General features: G+C 40.4%; 1 protein-coding gene across 5 annotated transcripts in view; it reads right to left on the bottom strand.

Moving 5' to 3' along the window:
• The window catches only part of SCUBE1 (signal peptide, CUB domain and EGF like domain containing 1), a 216957-nt gene that overhangs the window by 25911 nt on the left and 174040 nt on the right, over nucleotides 1-17006 (bottom strand). For all 5 annotated transcript variants that reach the window (XM_032986333.2, XM_032986339.2, XM_032986334.2 and 2 more), the window contains 3 exons: nucleotides 9128-9244; nucleotides 5648-5770; nucleotides 2125-2244 (listed from right to left, as the gene is read on the bottom strand). In XM_032986333.2, the coding sequence (XP_032842224.1) occupies nucleotides 2125-2244; nucleotides 5648-5770; nucleotides 9128-9244 (360 nt within the window). The remainder of the gene's footprint in view (nucleotides 1-2124; nucleotides 2245-5647; nucleotides 5771-9127; nucleotides 9245-17006) is intronic.

The following is a 17006-nucleotide window of genomic DNA, read 5'->3' as shown; positions in this document are numbered from 1 at the left end:
CTTATTTAATACTGCTAAATGAGGAGATATTTTAAGTGTTGAACTTGGATTTTAAATAGCTGAAATAGTTTGCCAAAGGCTACAGCTTCACAGTGCTGACTGTAAGTTTTGTTTCTTCCAGCACTGAAATGTTACACTATATAAACAATTTGGCATGAGGTTAACTGTAAATAATTGTGTGGTGCACAAGTAGACAATATTTTGTGTTTGCTCATGGCAGAGTCCCTGCGCGTTGATCATCTCTAATTTAAAAAATAAACCACGTACTTTCATAATAATTTTAGCTTTATACTCTGACAGAATCTATTGGCAGAAACAAAAAAATAACATACTTAGAACTGTAACAGGTTTACATATTGCACAGATAAAACTGGGTATTGGTGCATACAAATTAGATAAATGCATGTTTCCAGTAATCTCTGCTAAACTGAAAATAAAGTGTGAACAGCTCTACCGCATGTAATGCCAAGACTAACATGAAAAGTAGAGATGCTCTTGTGAAAAATAAACCTGTGTCAGAACCTCAGAACATATATGAAAAAGTAATAGCAATCCCCCGCCCCACCTGCCCTGCAGAACTGTATAGATGAAAAATTACATGAAAATGTAGCAAATGATACAAAAAAAAAAAAGGGGGAGTTGAAATGCCTGATTTTCTATCAATAACACTCAGCTGAACTATTACCAGCAAAATTCATTAAAACCCAGCAACTGCAGCAACTAATACTGGGAGATCCTTTTGGCCACACAGCTTCCTGAAACAGACTTAGTTGTATCAATTTTGTACAAGACAGTAAGACAGGTTTAAAGCTGCTGCTAGGTCATCCTTTGCTCCAGGGTGCCTGGCTGAGCCGGTGGAAGTTTTAGGCTTCCCTGGCAGGCGTGTGAGCTTGATCATCTGCTGTGGCAGTCACAGAATTAAATTTCCCAGTGTGTCCCACCGGTGCCCTCCTGCCTCTGGCTCACACTGTCTGCGCCAAGCTGAGTTCCTCTCAGGGCGACCCTCCGCTTTGGGATTTGTTTCTGCTCCTGCTCAATCACGCAATTACAGGGTATTTTAGGCCATGATGCAGAGTCCATCATTTTAAGCAGATGCCTGAATAGGCACAGGGGACTTGACTCAAGTTGAAAAACATGGTACTAAAAATTAGCAGTAATTCACTGAAATCAACTGTTAATTTTTTTCTCACTTTTGACACAGCAATTCAATGTATTAAAAACTTTCTTTTCCACTGTCCTGGTTTGGGCTGTAATAGAGTTAATGTTCCTTTTCGGTAACTAGAACAGTGCTGTGTTTTAGATTCAGCATTGCGTTTCGTATGAGAAGAATGCTGATAGCGCACTGATGTTTTCAGCTGCTATTGAGATTTCAAGGACCCTCCGGACTCCCTGTGTCCTTCCCGTGCGCAAGTGCACAAGAAGCAGGGAGGGAGCACGGCCAGAGCACCAGACCCAGTTTGGCCAACAAAATATTCCATATCATGTATTGTCATGCTCACAATATAGAGGAGGGGTGGTCGGGAAGGGTCTCTCTCTCTCTCTCTCATTTCTGGGATTGCGACTGGGGGATCTTGGTATTTTGGGATCGCTGGCCGGGAACGGGCTGGGTATTGGTCAGCGGGTGGTGAGCAATTGCATTGTCCATTGCCCGTTTATATTTTCTATTACTGTCATTGTTTTCATTTTATTACCATTATTTAACTGCTTCTGTCTCAACCTGCGAGCTTCCCTTTACCCTTCCAATTCCCTCACCCGTTTCCAGGTGTGGAGGGGAAGGATGGGTGAGCGGCTGCAGGGTGGTTGGCTGATGACCAGGCTCAAACCACAGCATCCACCATCCTGGTTGAGGTAGATGTTTTTCTCAGGTTTCTGTTAGAATCTCCCCATCACCAGAAATAACACCTCAAATTAAACAGTGAAGGGCCAAACCTTTAATATAACTAACAATCAGCTCTTCTTGTATTTAATGATGTGCATGTCTGGCATAATCTAATTTATAATGATGTTTTTGCTTATTTACAGTTGTTCATAACAAAAAACAAATGCAAGAATCATTAACACATTAGCAGAGAAAAATCATCAAGTCACATTCTAGACTTAGGAGGAGAAATACTTTGTACAAACCTGGAACAAAAAGAGTATTGGATGGGCATGACAGGAAGCAGCTCTCTATGCCTGCTGTCTTACTACACACTAGCTGAGCCTTGGGAGTTGGTTTGGCATTCGGGAGACATTTCACCATCTCTGAGGAGAAAAAAAAAATAGAAACATGAAAAAAACCTCAGACAGTGCCCAACCCAGAATCTTGTGCATCCACTTGCATAAAGTGGTGAGGAAAGATAGAAGTGGCAACAAAGCAAAATCACAGGCCCAGGAATTTCTGAAATAAGCACATAGTAGGGAGATAGTATCTGGATCTAGATATCTATCTGGAACTTGAAAATGAAACTCCTTCACATTTTTAGACCTAAACTCTAGGTTCCTATCCTCCAGTTTGGGATTGTTCAGGTCCAGATCTGCACTCTGAAAGGAAGGTTTGTCTCTAATTACGAGCACAACTCTGTGTGCACACTTTGATCTCCAAAGCAACAGGTAATACTGATGACCTGAGATGTCCTCTCCCCACTTTTGGAGGCACAGTTCTCTGGTTTAACAGGCCAACTACCACACCATGCACAGGAGTCACCCTCACAAAGATCTCTTTTTTTAGATGACCGCTAAAATGGTATTTTCCACTTCTCACTCTAACTCCCACAGACTTTTTAATTTTAGCTCCATGCTCTAGCTTCTGGAAGTTGAAAACTTCCCAGACAGGCAGAGGTGAGGCAGGACACGATGGGATGGAGATGGATAGTCCCACCGATCCTTTCAGTGGCTGCTGAAATACCCCAAGCAATGCTAGAAGGGACACTGTGACACACCTAGACATCAGTCATTTCTCATCAGCACCCACCGCACGAGGCACATTGCAGCTCATGTGATGGAAATATCCAGCTTCTCCTCCTGGTTTCATGGCAGGATGAAGACAGAGTATCCTGCAGGTCTCACAAGCTGCTCTTCATATTGGGGTAAGGGACTGTGTTTTAACTGAAGCTACATGAAATTATGAATTGTTTGACCAGTCTCTGTGCTTCACCCCAAAATGATGGTATGTCACTGATAATTATAATCCTGCACTTATTTTAATTGGACATCTTTTGGGACTGAAGTGTTACTTGAGTACATCTTTCTCCACACAAACGACAAGGTGCAATCTCAGCTACGGCTGGGAGGTGCCATCACAACCTGCACTGAGGCAGTCTCACCACTTCCCTCCTCTCCCCCGGAGATGTAACCTCGGCACTGACTGCTGGCCAAGTGCAGCTGGGCACCTCTTCAGGCAGATATTTCACACTGCATCAGCCAGTTAAAGCTCAGCCAGGTGTCTGCAGAGCAGTTCTTGCTTCAGGACTGTAAAAACGCCTGTTCAGGTGCACATGCTCTTTCTCTAACTGTTTCTTGCTACTTCTTCCAAAAACACCCACCTTACAAGGTGGACTTGGCTGACTCTTGTTTTGCTTATGGCTGCCTGTGCTACAGTAAATGCCATTTTGCCTACCTCGTCAGCTCACCACTGAACCACACCAAGGTTTGGGGGGAGACCAGAGCTGCAGCAGCCAGACTGGTTTGGGTCCACCAGGGTTTGGGAAGAGCCCACTAAAGTTGGGATGAAACAGGGCAATTCAAATGTAGTAGCTCTAATGAGCCTTGCTTGGCTTGGCTTGAGTGCAGAAGAAGGGTTCCAGCAGCCACCAGCTAGTTCATGTTCCTGGCCTCACTGCTAGTTAAATATAAATGTATACAAGTCCCTTAAACATGCCTGATATTCAGATGCCATATGTGGGAATAATCATCCTCCACTTACCTCCCTCCTAAGGTCTTATGTTGCTTTGGTGATATTTTTAAAGAAATTATTTCTTTGGACTAAGGAGACAACACAAGCACAAAGTGTCATTGCTGAGCAAAAGATTTTGTTACTGCAAATGTCTCCAAATCACGTGGAGTTCAGGATCACTAGATATCATTCTCCTCCTTTCTATTGTGCTTTTATAACAATGTAGAATGCAGTTTCCTCTAAACAATGTTGGTAATAAGGCAGGCTATCAGCAGGAAGATGACACTCATTTTAAGCCTCATTAAATTCATCAAATAAAACAGTGTATATCAATAGAGAAGAGTGTTCTATTTCCCATCTTCCAACTGAGTATTACAAATAATGAAGAGAAATTTACAACTAGGAAGTTATTTTCAATACAGCCTCGTACCGTGGGAACAGCATTCTTAGTAGGTTAAGAGGGAATATAGCACAAAACTTCTGCGGTCTAACTATATACCAGACCTCAAAAGATTTTTGTCCCTGTCGTTAATTTACAGACTCCTTTCCAGAGGACTAACTGGTACATTGCAAGGGAGACCTAGTGGATAATTAAAAAAAACAGAGTAAACCATTTCTTACTCCTACAGTACTTAGTTCTCTATATAGCAGGGAAGGTAACACACATCAAGCCGAGCGGGAAAAATTAAGTACTTAGTTGTGGTTCGGAAGAAAGTCAGCTGCAAAGGCAGATACCCAGCTTGAGATATTCACCCACCACCCCACTCCACCTTGGTTATAAAGTGCTTTCCTTACTGCTTACATATCCATGTAAGTGAAAAAATGCCACAATTGCATGATCATGCAAGAGGCCAGTGCCAATACTCTCTACCCCAGATTGTAGTGCTTTCCCCCAATATGTGCAGAGATTCCTTAAGTAAGGTCCCCCCTTTTCTTGTTCTGCCTTGCTCCCAGTTAGGTATTAGGCATGAGCCCCAAATGTATCTATGAGAAGTTATTCATGATTAAAAAAAAAAACCAAAACAAATAAAACCCCACAACCTAAATTTGACTATGAAAGATCTAAGGTATGCTATTCCCATTAAAAATGTGAAAACGGAATTAAAATCTCACAGAAAGTACTTTGAACGTCTGTAGCCATGGCCAAAAAGTCATCTGCTTAAAGGATACAGACATTCAGATCTACCACAAAGTAAGTGGCACTAGCAGCAAGTGCCATCATTTTAGTGGTCTTAGGATTTGTGCTCATTGAAATTAATACTTTTGACACAGCTAGCAGCAGTACTTTATATTAAGCAGGATACCTTTGGGGATAACTTGAAAAATTGGAGTATGGTGCTGTGAATGCAAATATTAACCTGAATACCATTTCCTACTTGTACACAGTTAAATATTTTGAATACTCTAAATTAGTCTTAAAGGGAAACAGAGTTATAGCTGAGGTCATAGAGATGGACGAAGGACAAATTAAGGACAGAAGTATAAAATACATAAAAATAAGATGGCTTTTATTTGTGTGAATGGATTTGTAAAATTAAAAAAAAAATCAACACAAATGAAATCCAACATATTACCTATTCTATAATCCACTTGCAGTCATATCCTAGCCCATGGACCCCCATAGGATCAGGTGTTATCTGAATTTATAAAATTAATTTGGGGACCTACATTGCAAAAATGCAGCACCTCTGAGACAAAACCATGGGCTTTTCCACCCTCTTGGAGAACAGGAGCATCACCACAGTCACCTCTGAGTCAGCCTCCCACACTTACCAACACAGTCCTTTTTATTCCAGTGCAGTTTCTTTCCAGGTGGACAGACACACTCATAGCTCCCCATTGTATTAAGACACCCATAGTCACAGCTACCATTGCTGATGCTGCATTCATCAATATCTGAAAATGTGATTAAAGTTGAGAAGATTATTAACCATATGTACACATGTATACTGTACATTAAGATATTATGTTCATAAGGATATCTGCTTCTACTATATATTTTACATTTAAATCTATATAAACATGTTAAAATGCAGACAATACTCACATCAAACAATTTTAGTGCATATTGCATGTATTTGTCCATAGACACATGTATAGCTCCTACCCTTTCAAGGATTTATGCATACAATACCATTTAAACGTCAGGACTGGTTGCACTGAAATTCTTGGAAGTACAAGATACAAAACATGCTCAAAAGTCTCTGCAGCATGTAGACATTAATATATACTGCATTATGTGAAAAAATGTCAAAGGTACAAACATCTGTGAGATTAGATCACTTTTGCATAACAGGGAGATAAATTCTCCATAGCAATTCACAGTTTTCTTTTAGAAATTATTCAGATGAAGGAGGAAACTACATATTTGATAGGATCCTAGCAGCTGGAGTGTAGTTTTATTTAGTCTTCTCCTCAAATAAAAATGAAAGGTAAAAGCTTGCAAGAAGGCAAAGCAATTACCAGGTACGTTATCACTGATAATCCACATAAAATCTTTCAACTTTAGATACATTAGGAAAGTATTTAGTCAATATGAGGTATACCCTTTTTAGTCTATGCAGTCAGCATTTATATACTTGTGCTGACGAGGCCAATCTCTCATCTCTCCTTCCACCACCAGGAAGGATGTTCATCCATCACACTCAACAGGAGTTGTGCTGCCATGTACTGACCTCTGGATCACACTTGGGACACCAGATGGCACAGGCCAAAATTGTCATATGGCACCAGTGAACATATGAACCAGTTGCACGCTGCTGCTCCAGACTCTTCAATTTACTAGTACAGCCATAACCTAAAAGCCCTTGTTACGAACCACAGCCCTGCTGCTTTAGGCACTGTATTAACCTCAACAACAAGTGGTTTCTGCCCTTTGAGCACAGCTACCCATCTGCTTGCTGAAATGGTAGCATTACTGTAACAGACTTTTATAAGGCACATAGACCGCGCTATTTGACATATGCTCAAATGAGCTAGAATAACATCAAATCAACAGGAGATATACTAAATTGCTAATACTCCTGGCTTAATGATAGGCCTCAAAATCTAACTGTAGAGGGAAAATTGTCACTTAAACGTGTTTCTAAGGGAGGTCTGGCCATAAACGCTCCCAGGCTGAGTGTCTAATCCGCCTTTCCAAACCATGCCTGAGCCCAGGCTTGAACTCCAATTGCCGTGTGCTTGGCGCTGGGTGAACCCATACAGTTTGCAGGAGCACAGTCTGAGTTCACGCCAGTTCTCCCCAGGCCCCAGTTTTGGAGCCCAGTGACCCCATCAAAAGTCAGAGGATTGGGCTCGAACACACACTTAGGCCCTGCACTGGTTAACAAATGCAGGCCCACACTTATTAGCCAAGATTTCCTCTGGCATCTTGGGGCACTTGATGGGAAAATGGGAATATTTACTGGGGCAGCTGCTGGAATCCAGAAACAGCTTTCTTTTTCTGATGCAAGACTTTAGCCTGTGTGGTTAAGCGAAAACCTAGAAAACATGGAGTACCTGCATAAAAGAAACTGAGAAAGACACCCTAATATGACAGCCATGGTTCTAGACAACATTATGATTTTTGGGTCAGAGTCAGGACTTCTGGAGGCCCTGGGTCAGCATTTCTAAAAACTGACAAGGGAGACAGTCCCAGAAAAAACATTTTCTGGGAAATTTTGTACATAGCAGTTAGTCTTATGCTGAGTGGAATCTATTCGTGAACCCATACTTTGAAACACACATTTAATCCACAGTGCTCCTGCCACTGAGCTCTGGCTGAACTGTTCAAACCTGAGCTCTTGCTGTCAAGTACGTCATCCCAGAACCAAGCTCCTGAAGAAGCAGAGAAATTCCCAAAGGCATTGATCAGTCCTGCAGATTCTACTGACCTGCCTAAGGTGACTAAACCAGTATATACTGCAAGGAGGGCTTTACATAAGCAGGTGGTATAAGTGCTTAGGGCTGTCCTTCTAAAAGATTCCCTTATGAAACATGACTTCTATTCCAAAGATGGCATGAGAAAGATCCCAGAGAGAACAGCAAGGGTTGCCCCTCAGCATGGAAGGCCCAGAACAGGGACACTGCCACATTGTTTATTAATTACTAGTAGAGGGGAAGCAAGACCAAGAGAAAGCTTAATAAGAGACAAGCTGGCACCAAATATTTTTGAAGGTTCTCACTATTTTTCCTTAGTTTTGACTTCTGCTCAGTGCCATATGGATGGCAGCCAGGGTAAGTTACTTGTTCCACTGTCAACATCACTCTCCAGGGGCTGACTAAAACTAATGATAGGCCTGAGCGGCAAAGCTCAGGACCTAGACAAGTCTGGATTCAGAGCTGTGATTCTGGATCTGCCCATTACAGGAAAAAGCAGGAGGTTTGGAGCTGGTTATGTTTTTACCCAAAGTCCAGCACTGAGTATTTCCAGTTAGAGTTTTGGTCCTACTTTAGTCTCATTTAAAAGACTGAAGCTGAACTGAGGCTAAAGATAAATTTGAGTGCTCTGAAATTCTTCTCCCTTGGTCAAATAGAAGTTGAATCCCTAATTTGGTCATTGTGGTCATGCTGCCCTATGATGCACTTAAAAAATATTCTTCTCCTGGATAACCAAACATTGCAGCACCAATTCTTTCCAGTCATGCCAAAAAAGTTGAAGAGCTGAAGTAGCTCCACAGAAGATGGGAACAGGGTACCCCACAGCCTTCTTGCTATGATTTTCACGGGCAGTTTATGTCACAGTCTGGTAAAAAGAGACAAAATTTGTAAACTTTGTAAAACTGACATCCCTCTCCTATTCTTTTTGCTGCCCATCATTTGAAGACTTCCTTCTGTAAATACAACTGTGACTAATCTCACTCGTGCAGAAGTACCAACTGGTACTCTGCGCTTGTAAACTCTGTAAGGAAGCTTATCCTGTACAGCATGATGAACCCCAGCCACGATGCTGCCCGGCGGTGGTTGTTGCATCCCTGCAGCAGTGGATGAAAGTGTCACAGCTGCAGGCTTCTGGTCTATACTAAGACTGCTAGGTACCACCATCACAAAAATGTGTAGCAACGGTTCTTTATGTTCTTCTCCTAGGAATGCTTCAACAAATTTGAGGTGCTGAAATTTTAGTCACACCCAGTTCATGCTATTTTAGCTTTATTTTAACTTTATTGGTTTATCTTCTTCAGTTCTAAAATCTTCAGTTAAAAAAAAAAAAGCATGGCTCAGTAAACAGTCTACAAAGCAAACAAACAGATAAGCAAAACTCAGTTTCCAAACCTCCACAGTGCGTCAGTCCATACAATGTGTAGCCTTTATGACAGAGACATTCAAAGCTTCCAGGATAGTTGATACAGGTGTGATCACAGGTCCTTTCGAAGGAACACTCATCTATATCTGAATTCATAGAAAAAGCATTAAGAAATTAGAATTCAGTTAAACAGAATGGCTGAAAATTCATATTCTGTTGCAACATCTTGTTACTGATAAACTAGCAGGTATCACCTCAGGTAAAATCTGAATAAAACAACAGTCTCATTCCTCTAGTGTCTTGTAAGAAAAGGATTTGCAGAGCTAAATGGAGAAAGGTAGAAAAGATACTTTAAAAAACCCCAAAACATAAAGACCATATTTTATATGTTCACCATTAGATGGCAACCTTTAACTTCTAATCCTATCTTCCCAGCAGGGCTGTACCTCACAGTTTTGTGGGGGGTTAGTGGCACAATGAAAAGATTTTGGTTGAATCACATCGTTCCTTCTTTCACTGACCATTTTTCTGACATCTTGCCCACCAGGACAGGGAGTCACTTGCAGACTTCTGCTCTGCTTAAGCAAGACTGTACAGACAGTTGCACAGCTATAAGGGGCATAAGGAAACTAGTGCCTGAGAATAAGCCAGTACTAGGAATGGATGGGCTGCACCTAAGACACAGGAAATCTTCGTCCAAAGTTCACATTCTACCTAATTAAAAATTTTGACCTCTCCCCCTTAAAAACTTCATGCATCTCTAATGTAAACCCCTTATTTACATAGTTTCTCCCATCCAGCAGCCTATGAAGAAAGCAATTAACAGCACATTGCTTCGAAGACAGTGCAAAGGTTTTGCTGAGCAGGGTGACATAAAGGTTTATTTGACAGCAGTCATCAATGCTGAAAACCATTACATTAAAGGTACTTTAAATAGCAATGTGTGCAAAATGAGAGCACTTTTGAGTAAACTTTATCCTCAGACAATTGGTTTTTGTAGAATCCTCTTCAGTGATTAATTTTTTTCTGTTGAAAGGTAGGAGAAATTAATTATTTAAGAGGAGTAATTTCAACAAAAATCACATTTCTCTAATATTTCTGAGGTATAAATGAATGAAATAGTATTCCTTTAATAGCTTGAACACTTTCTAGAGTTGCTTATTAAGAACATAACCTGAGCAGCACCATTGCTATATATAACTTGGACTTTCATCTTGTACATGCTTAGAAAGATGTGGGTGCTTGAAAAAAAGGTGGAAATTCACAAATATCTAATGGTGTGCAACACAGTTCTTATATTCAAGTATTATTTATATGGTTTTGAAGTTTAATTAAACATTCCAGGTCTCTTCCTGCTATTATAAATGCATATACTTAACTTCAAGAACTAAAAAATTAAGATTTTGTGTATGTGTACACAAAGCTAAAATCTGAGAGAGCTTATGCACAAATTTAGAATGTTGTAACCAGCTATATTTTACATGATCTCCAATTTTAAGTGTTTCAAAACATTCACACAAAAGAGAATTCACAATATGGAAAGCAACTGTTCGGGCAAATGCATAACAGAAAATGAAATACACATGATGAACAAAAATCTATGCTATCCAGTTTTATGCGTGCATCACAATCACTTGTTATGATCAAGTAGTAAAAAAAGGACAATTGAGACTTCTCTTTTTTATATCTATTTCATTTTAATGCATTTTCCTATGAATTTAAAAATATCATTATTTGAGTTCTGAAAGTAATTTCTTTTTAAGGTTTTCTTTATAGTCTTGGAAATACGCAGCTTTTGAATACACATAAATGGCAAACTGCTTCAGTTTTCTCTAAATAAATACATAAAGTAAAATCATTTGGGAATGAACACTGCAGTTATAGTTTTAAAGGATTTTCAATGCATAAGAAGCCAAATCATACATCATGGTTTCATTCATGTGTAACCTTGTTCACTATACGGTATTGCAGGAAATTTACAAAAGCAGTTCATTTTCAGGCCTCTGACTTACCTTGGAAGGCTCTTTTTCAAAAATAATTTCATATTTCTCAATAGTGATCTTACCCTGACTATTTTAGTCAATGGGGTTTATGCACTGCTTTCACACATACTGCTTTCTGTTGTTACATATTATGGCTTACGTCTTCACAGGTTTTTCTTCACGTTAAGGAGGATGCCTTTGCCCATGGACACAGTAGTCTGCCTAATAATATGACCAGTCATCTGCTTGCCAAGCAATAGGCACTTAGGGTGGACAAATGCATTTCTTTTATGTGAAAATATCAGCTACTTATAAACTTATATTGCTTACACTGGCTGGCAGAAACGCTGAAACAAACACTTTTATTATAATACAGACTGCTATTAAAAGCTTTTTCGCCATTTAAACCCTTCATCCCACCTCCTGCTGCTGTTCTCATAAATTCAGCCTCTGCTGAATTCAGCATCTTGCTTTGGCTGATCAAAAAATCACGCAGATTTTTCCTTGCCCAAGGAGCAGCCCCTCGGGCCCCTCTCCTCCTTGCCTGCAGAGGGTAGGGCTAGGCACTGCCCGAGGGATCCAGCCTTCTGCAGAATCACCAGTCCCCTGAGGAATTCAACACTGGCCATAGAAAAGGGAAAAATATGCACCACATGCTCTTCACTAAAAGAAACCCGTGGTGTGATACAGGATGCTGAAATCCTCTCACACTTCTTTTTTTTTTTTAGCTCTGAAATCTGTGTTGTGGGCACTGTTATCCCCTGGCTCCCAGAAACTTTGAAGTTGGCCCTCACACCTTTGTCGTGCTCCATAGTACTTCTCCATATTTACCCTGAAAGAACGTGCTTATTTCCCACCACCCTCATGATACAGGTATATCTCATAAGAGACACAGGAGCAAGGAGTTACACCTAGTTTCAACCTTCACAGTCCTGTCCTGGGTTTCAAATCCTGCTCACCACACAGCTGGGAATGAATGAACAAATGTAGATATTGAAGTCTTTGTCTCCTTTGTACAAATAACACTACACAGCCCAGTAGCATTATCTACTGAAGAGAAGTCCAAAAAGACAAAAGCAGAGATCCTTCAGTTTTCTGGTCAATCCCTTCTCCCCAAACACACACACATTTTTGTATTGGGTTGCTCTGAATTTCCACACATCCCACCCCACCCCCAATATATACTGAGAAATAAACTTTCTACATCTGGGGCACTCTTGAAACAATTTAAAGTTTTTCAACTGTTTTAACATGAAAAGTCAAAATGTTGTGTTTTCAAGGAACTCCAGTGGAAAACTTCAACTTGAGGTTGAAGTTTCTACTCTATTTTTAGTTGAATTTGGCATGAATTCATAAAGAGTCCAAGATGTCTCAGAACACTTCAGATTTGCTAATGCACTTACTTGACATCAGACACATTCTTTTTATGTAGTCAGAAATTCATATCACATTCACCGCTGTAAACACATGCAACTGTGTCATTTCAGCATATTAAGGGATGTCTTCAGAGCTTAACTGTTTGAAGCTTACAGGAGCTATGGGGCTAAATTCATCTCTGGTAGTACACAATCAGTTAGTTTCCTGCCAGTGGTGGGTTTTTTTAGAATTATTAATGGTAACAGATAAATTCTAAGATGAGGAACTCCCCTACTTCACAGCAGATGACTTAGTGGAAGAGTCAAGTTCAGGGGTTGGAGCAGATGACCTCCAGAAGTTCCTTCCAACCTCTACCACTGGCTTGCATGCACACTGGCAGCCCCAGCCCTCTCCAAAGGCACTCTCTCCATGGTGCCCTGTGCTGCTGAGAGCTCTCCTTCCAGTCACTGTTTCCATGACATCAAGGCATCATCGCAGGCTGAATAAAGTCCAACATCTCTTCCATCAGTCCACGTTCTCATCTCCAAAGAGAATGTTTGAACAGTGGAAGTACACTTTTATTTTTGCCTAGAAGGGATTTAACTTGAAGAGATTGTTCAATGGTTTAATAAAAGAGCAGGATTTCCCTGTGTTTTTGAGGAAAGCAATTGTTGCCAGCAGTGGTCATGCGGCATAATATTTGCTTGGCTCTGTTCCTATTATTTCAAGTCAGCTTTTGGATTTTATTGTTGATTTTTCAATCATACTTAGCTTTTTTTTTTTTTCCAGTTCATGCTTTCATACATTAAATGTTCCCGTAATGATCTTTATTTTTCTTGACTATAATGTTTGTTAGTGGGTGTCAGATTGTCAGTACTGGAAAGTAAAGTCTTCCATCTATCTCCAGAAGGGAGCTACCACAGATCAAATTTCTTCTAAGTTCCTCACACAGATGTGTCTCAAAGGTGACCGGAGGGAGCAGGGAGAAAGCAGCTCATTTTCCATGCTCATTCATGTCCCTGCCCTTTCCACTGGTGCTGCCAGTAGACTCCCAATTACAGTAGCATCAATTGTTCTGGTGGTTTGTGTGATGTGGACACTGACTCATTTGTGGACGTAGAGCGCAAAGCACCAAGAAGCCATCACACAGTAATGATTTTTGCTAAGTCTGAAACTGAGCTGGATTCCTACCAGCAGCTCTGAAGTGAAAGGTTCCTTTCTGTACTCTGTTTCCAGCCCTCAAATGCAGTCCCCTGTGTTCTTGATTGTCATTGCTTTCTTCTCTAAAATAAATATCAGGGTAATTAAAAGACACCCAATGATCAGGAAATTAAAACGTAACACGGGACGTTTCCAAAAAGCATTAACATTGCAAGCAAGCAGTTCAACACTAAACCTATACAGGCGAGTCTGGTAAATAGCACTAGATTTAGAGATGTTTTGAGGACTGCAAACTGATGTAGAAACTGCTATAACTCCCTGACAGAATGTATGCATGCAAAATTCACTTGCAGAGGCACATGTGTCATCTGGGGCTTGTGATTATAGAACTGAACAATTCACTGCCAAGTTTGCCCAATCTCACATTAAAAATTCATTGCAAAAGGAAGGATTTCCCTCTCTCTTTCTTCCTTAATATAATTTTGTTTGTTAATATTAGTAACAAGTGAAGAAACAGGTAGGTAACACTAATGGTCATCACAACAGCTTTTCTCTGAGACATACATTAAGCAGTTAGGTTAATTTATGAAACTGGGAGCCTCCTTCGAAAACACAGACCACATATCATGCTTGAACAAAAGGTTGGTCATTCTGCTTGGAGTATTTTTCATGTGGTCTGAAAATCAACATGGCAAGGGGAGATCACTGTTATTTGATGGTGCTATTTGTGCTACAGAGAACAAGACAGGAGGGGCTCAGAGACAATCAATAAAAGCTGTAACAAGGATTTGGGACAGAGTGCAGACTAATGATTCCAGACACTGTAAGCAAAGAACCCATCTTATATTTGATTTGTCTGTGTTCAGTGAAGCAAGACATAAGTATACACTAAATCACTGCATATATGCAAAACATACACATTAAATTTAAATATACTATTTCAAGTAATAATAAAATAGAAAATAAATACTTTTTGCTTAGAAATAGAATGTAAAATAAAATATCTATCTCTGCTATCAATTCCCTCATCACTAGAAGCAACTCATAACACCCTGAATGCTGGTAGATCACTTCAGCCAAAAATGGCCACAACATTACAGTAATGCTTTGAGGTGCTATCACAGTCACAACTCCATACACTCCCAATCCGCCCAGTTAGCATAAGTATACCTTCATTGTGGCAGCTAAGTTTTAGATCCATCTCACAACTGCTGTCCAGGATGCTGTAAGGAACATATAAAGCAAGGAATCTGTGGTTTTTAGATTCATGCATTGGTAGTGTTTTACCCCCAGGCTGGAAACGATGGCCCAGGTGTCTCACAGTGCTGCGCACAGCAAAGCCGCTGCTCCCTACAGTGGGGTTATCTCCTAACATGGCCACATTCTCCTAATGCTAAAGTCCACAATATATAGTTTTATTTTGTCTGTCTCACACATCCTTGGTTTATTTTTAACCCCCTCAAGCCAAAGAGACTCAGTGTGGAGCACTCCACTCAACTAACCATGCACAAAAGCCAAACTCAAGGCTAGTCAGAATGTTTTGTGTTCACATTTCTCAGCTTCCAAGGCATAGGGTCCTCTGAGAAACAGAGCCTTTCCTTTTTCTCATTCATTAAGCACACATACATAGAAACTCTAAAGTGTTACATGATGTTTTTAAAATAAACACTAATGCTTTTTTATATATATTTTGGCTGAAAGTTATTTTCTGTCTTCTCCCCCTCCCCTCTGATTTCTGCAGGGAACTGATACCACCCATGTAATGTTCACCTTACAGCCCAGCCAGCATGGTTTCCAACAATATTTGACAGACATTAGGGAAACCACATATCTTAATCTGAGTGGTTGCTGGACCATAGGGAGTCATGATTCAAGCTATGTTCTCCAACAAAGGCTGGTTTAAATTCAGTATTGGGAAAGGTATTATTTTGCTACAGCAGCCATACGACGGGGTTTCCACCACATCTCACGTTTTCTGATCCACAGTAACTTACCCCTGTTCACAGTTAGTAAAAATGCATCTTCCATCTGAGAATGTAACTCTCTAATATACATCCAACACTGACCAGAAGGAATGGCTTACAGCTAACTTCTCCTTATGTTTCAAAGTCTACAATAATAAAACAAATAAAGAGGAGGCACGGAAAGATGTAGTAATGTACAAACCTTCTACTTCACTACCTTCCCACCAAGTGCTTCTGGAGTAGGCTAACACAAAGAAAAGGGGAAGAAAAAAAAAAAGTCCTAACCCCAAACCTTTAAAAGTAATTGAAAAACCACACCCATCCAGACTTTCCACTGCATTACTGACTTGCAATCAGGTCAACTTGTTGCCTAGACTTAATTGTTAATAACATACTAATGACCTGCAGAAAAACCAGGTCTGGCACTAATTGCCACACTTTTAATGTGAATGTAAGTGCCTAAATAGCACAGTTATGTCTTGTATTTCAGAAATTTAAGGGGGAAACTGTCCATTATGACTAACCTTGACTTGGACCAGAGCATTTATTTATTTAAGAACTTTATTGCTCACAGTTAACTATGTGATTAGTGAAGACCAAATGTAACACACTAATAAGGGAATGAAAGACTTCTGAAGGAAATTGATTCTGCTCACAAGGAAATGTGCTTTTTATTAGAGATGATTTGTTCTTAGAATGAAAAGTGGTAGTAAAACAAATAAATGTATATAAACTGCAAAAGAAACCTGAAAAATATACTTGAGACAGAGGCAACAAATAACTAGAAGCCTGTGACTTATTACATAAGCATCCCACAGAGGAGGTATTTCAATGAAATTACCATTACTTGACTTCAGGGATAGGCACACAGTAGCAGTCAGTGACAAACAGTATGTCTCTGATGTCCAGCAACAGATTTAGGCAGTAATGCTACAAGCAGGTCCATGTCTTGGTCCACATGGGAACCACAGAAATTGGTGAGGACCTGCAGTGGCACCAGAGTCATGCAGATGTGTCTCCACTAACATTCCCACTGGAGGAATTTGGGCTCAATTTCACTTCTGCGCTGCAATCCACAGAAAGTACTTGGTGCTGCAGAGGGCAACACTTCCTAGCACAGCAGTGGCTTAACATGGGCTCCAGCAATTATGACACAGTCCTTTCTCTGACTTCAATACACTGAAGTGGCTGCTTTCTTGCAAGCTACTTAGTAGTCCGAGCTTCTGCCACAGCAGTAGGGTCTCCATGGACCCTGAGCCTGCCAGCTCTTCCAGGCAGGCTAAGCAAGAAGTGCTCTGCCAAACAGGCAAATGCCCTGGAAGATGCAACTAGGCCACAGTTTTCACTTTAATCCAGCACGGTATGCAACACCTGGAATGGGAATTTTATCTGTCCCAATCCATAGCTGTACTAAGGACCACTAGTGTTATCATCTACCTAGTTCT

Source organism: Tyto alba, unplaced genomic scaffold (assembly GCF_018691265.1).
Source record: "Tyto alba isolate M040663 unplaced genomic scaffold, T.alba_DEE_v4.0 Super-Scaffold_21, whole genome shotgun sequence".
Taxonomy (NCBI): domain Eukaryota; kingdom Metazoa; phylum Chordata; class Aves; order Strigiformes; family Tytonidae; genus Tyto; species Tyto alba.
Note: the sequence above shows the minus strand (reverse complement) of the source record. Positions and strands in the feature narration are given on the sequence as shown.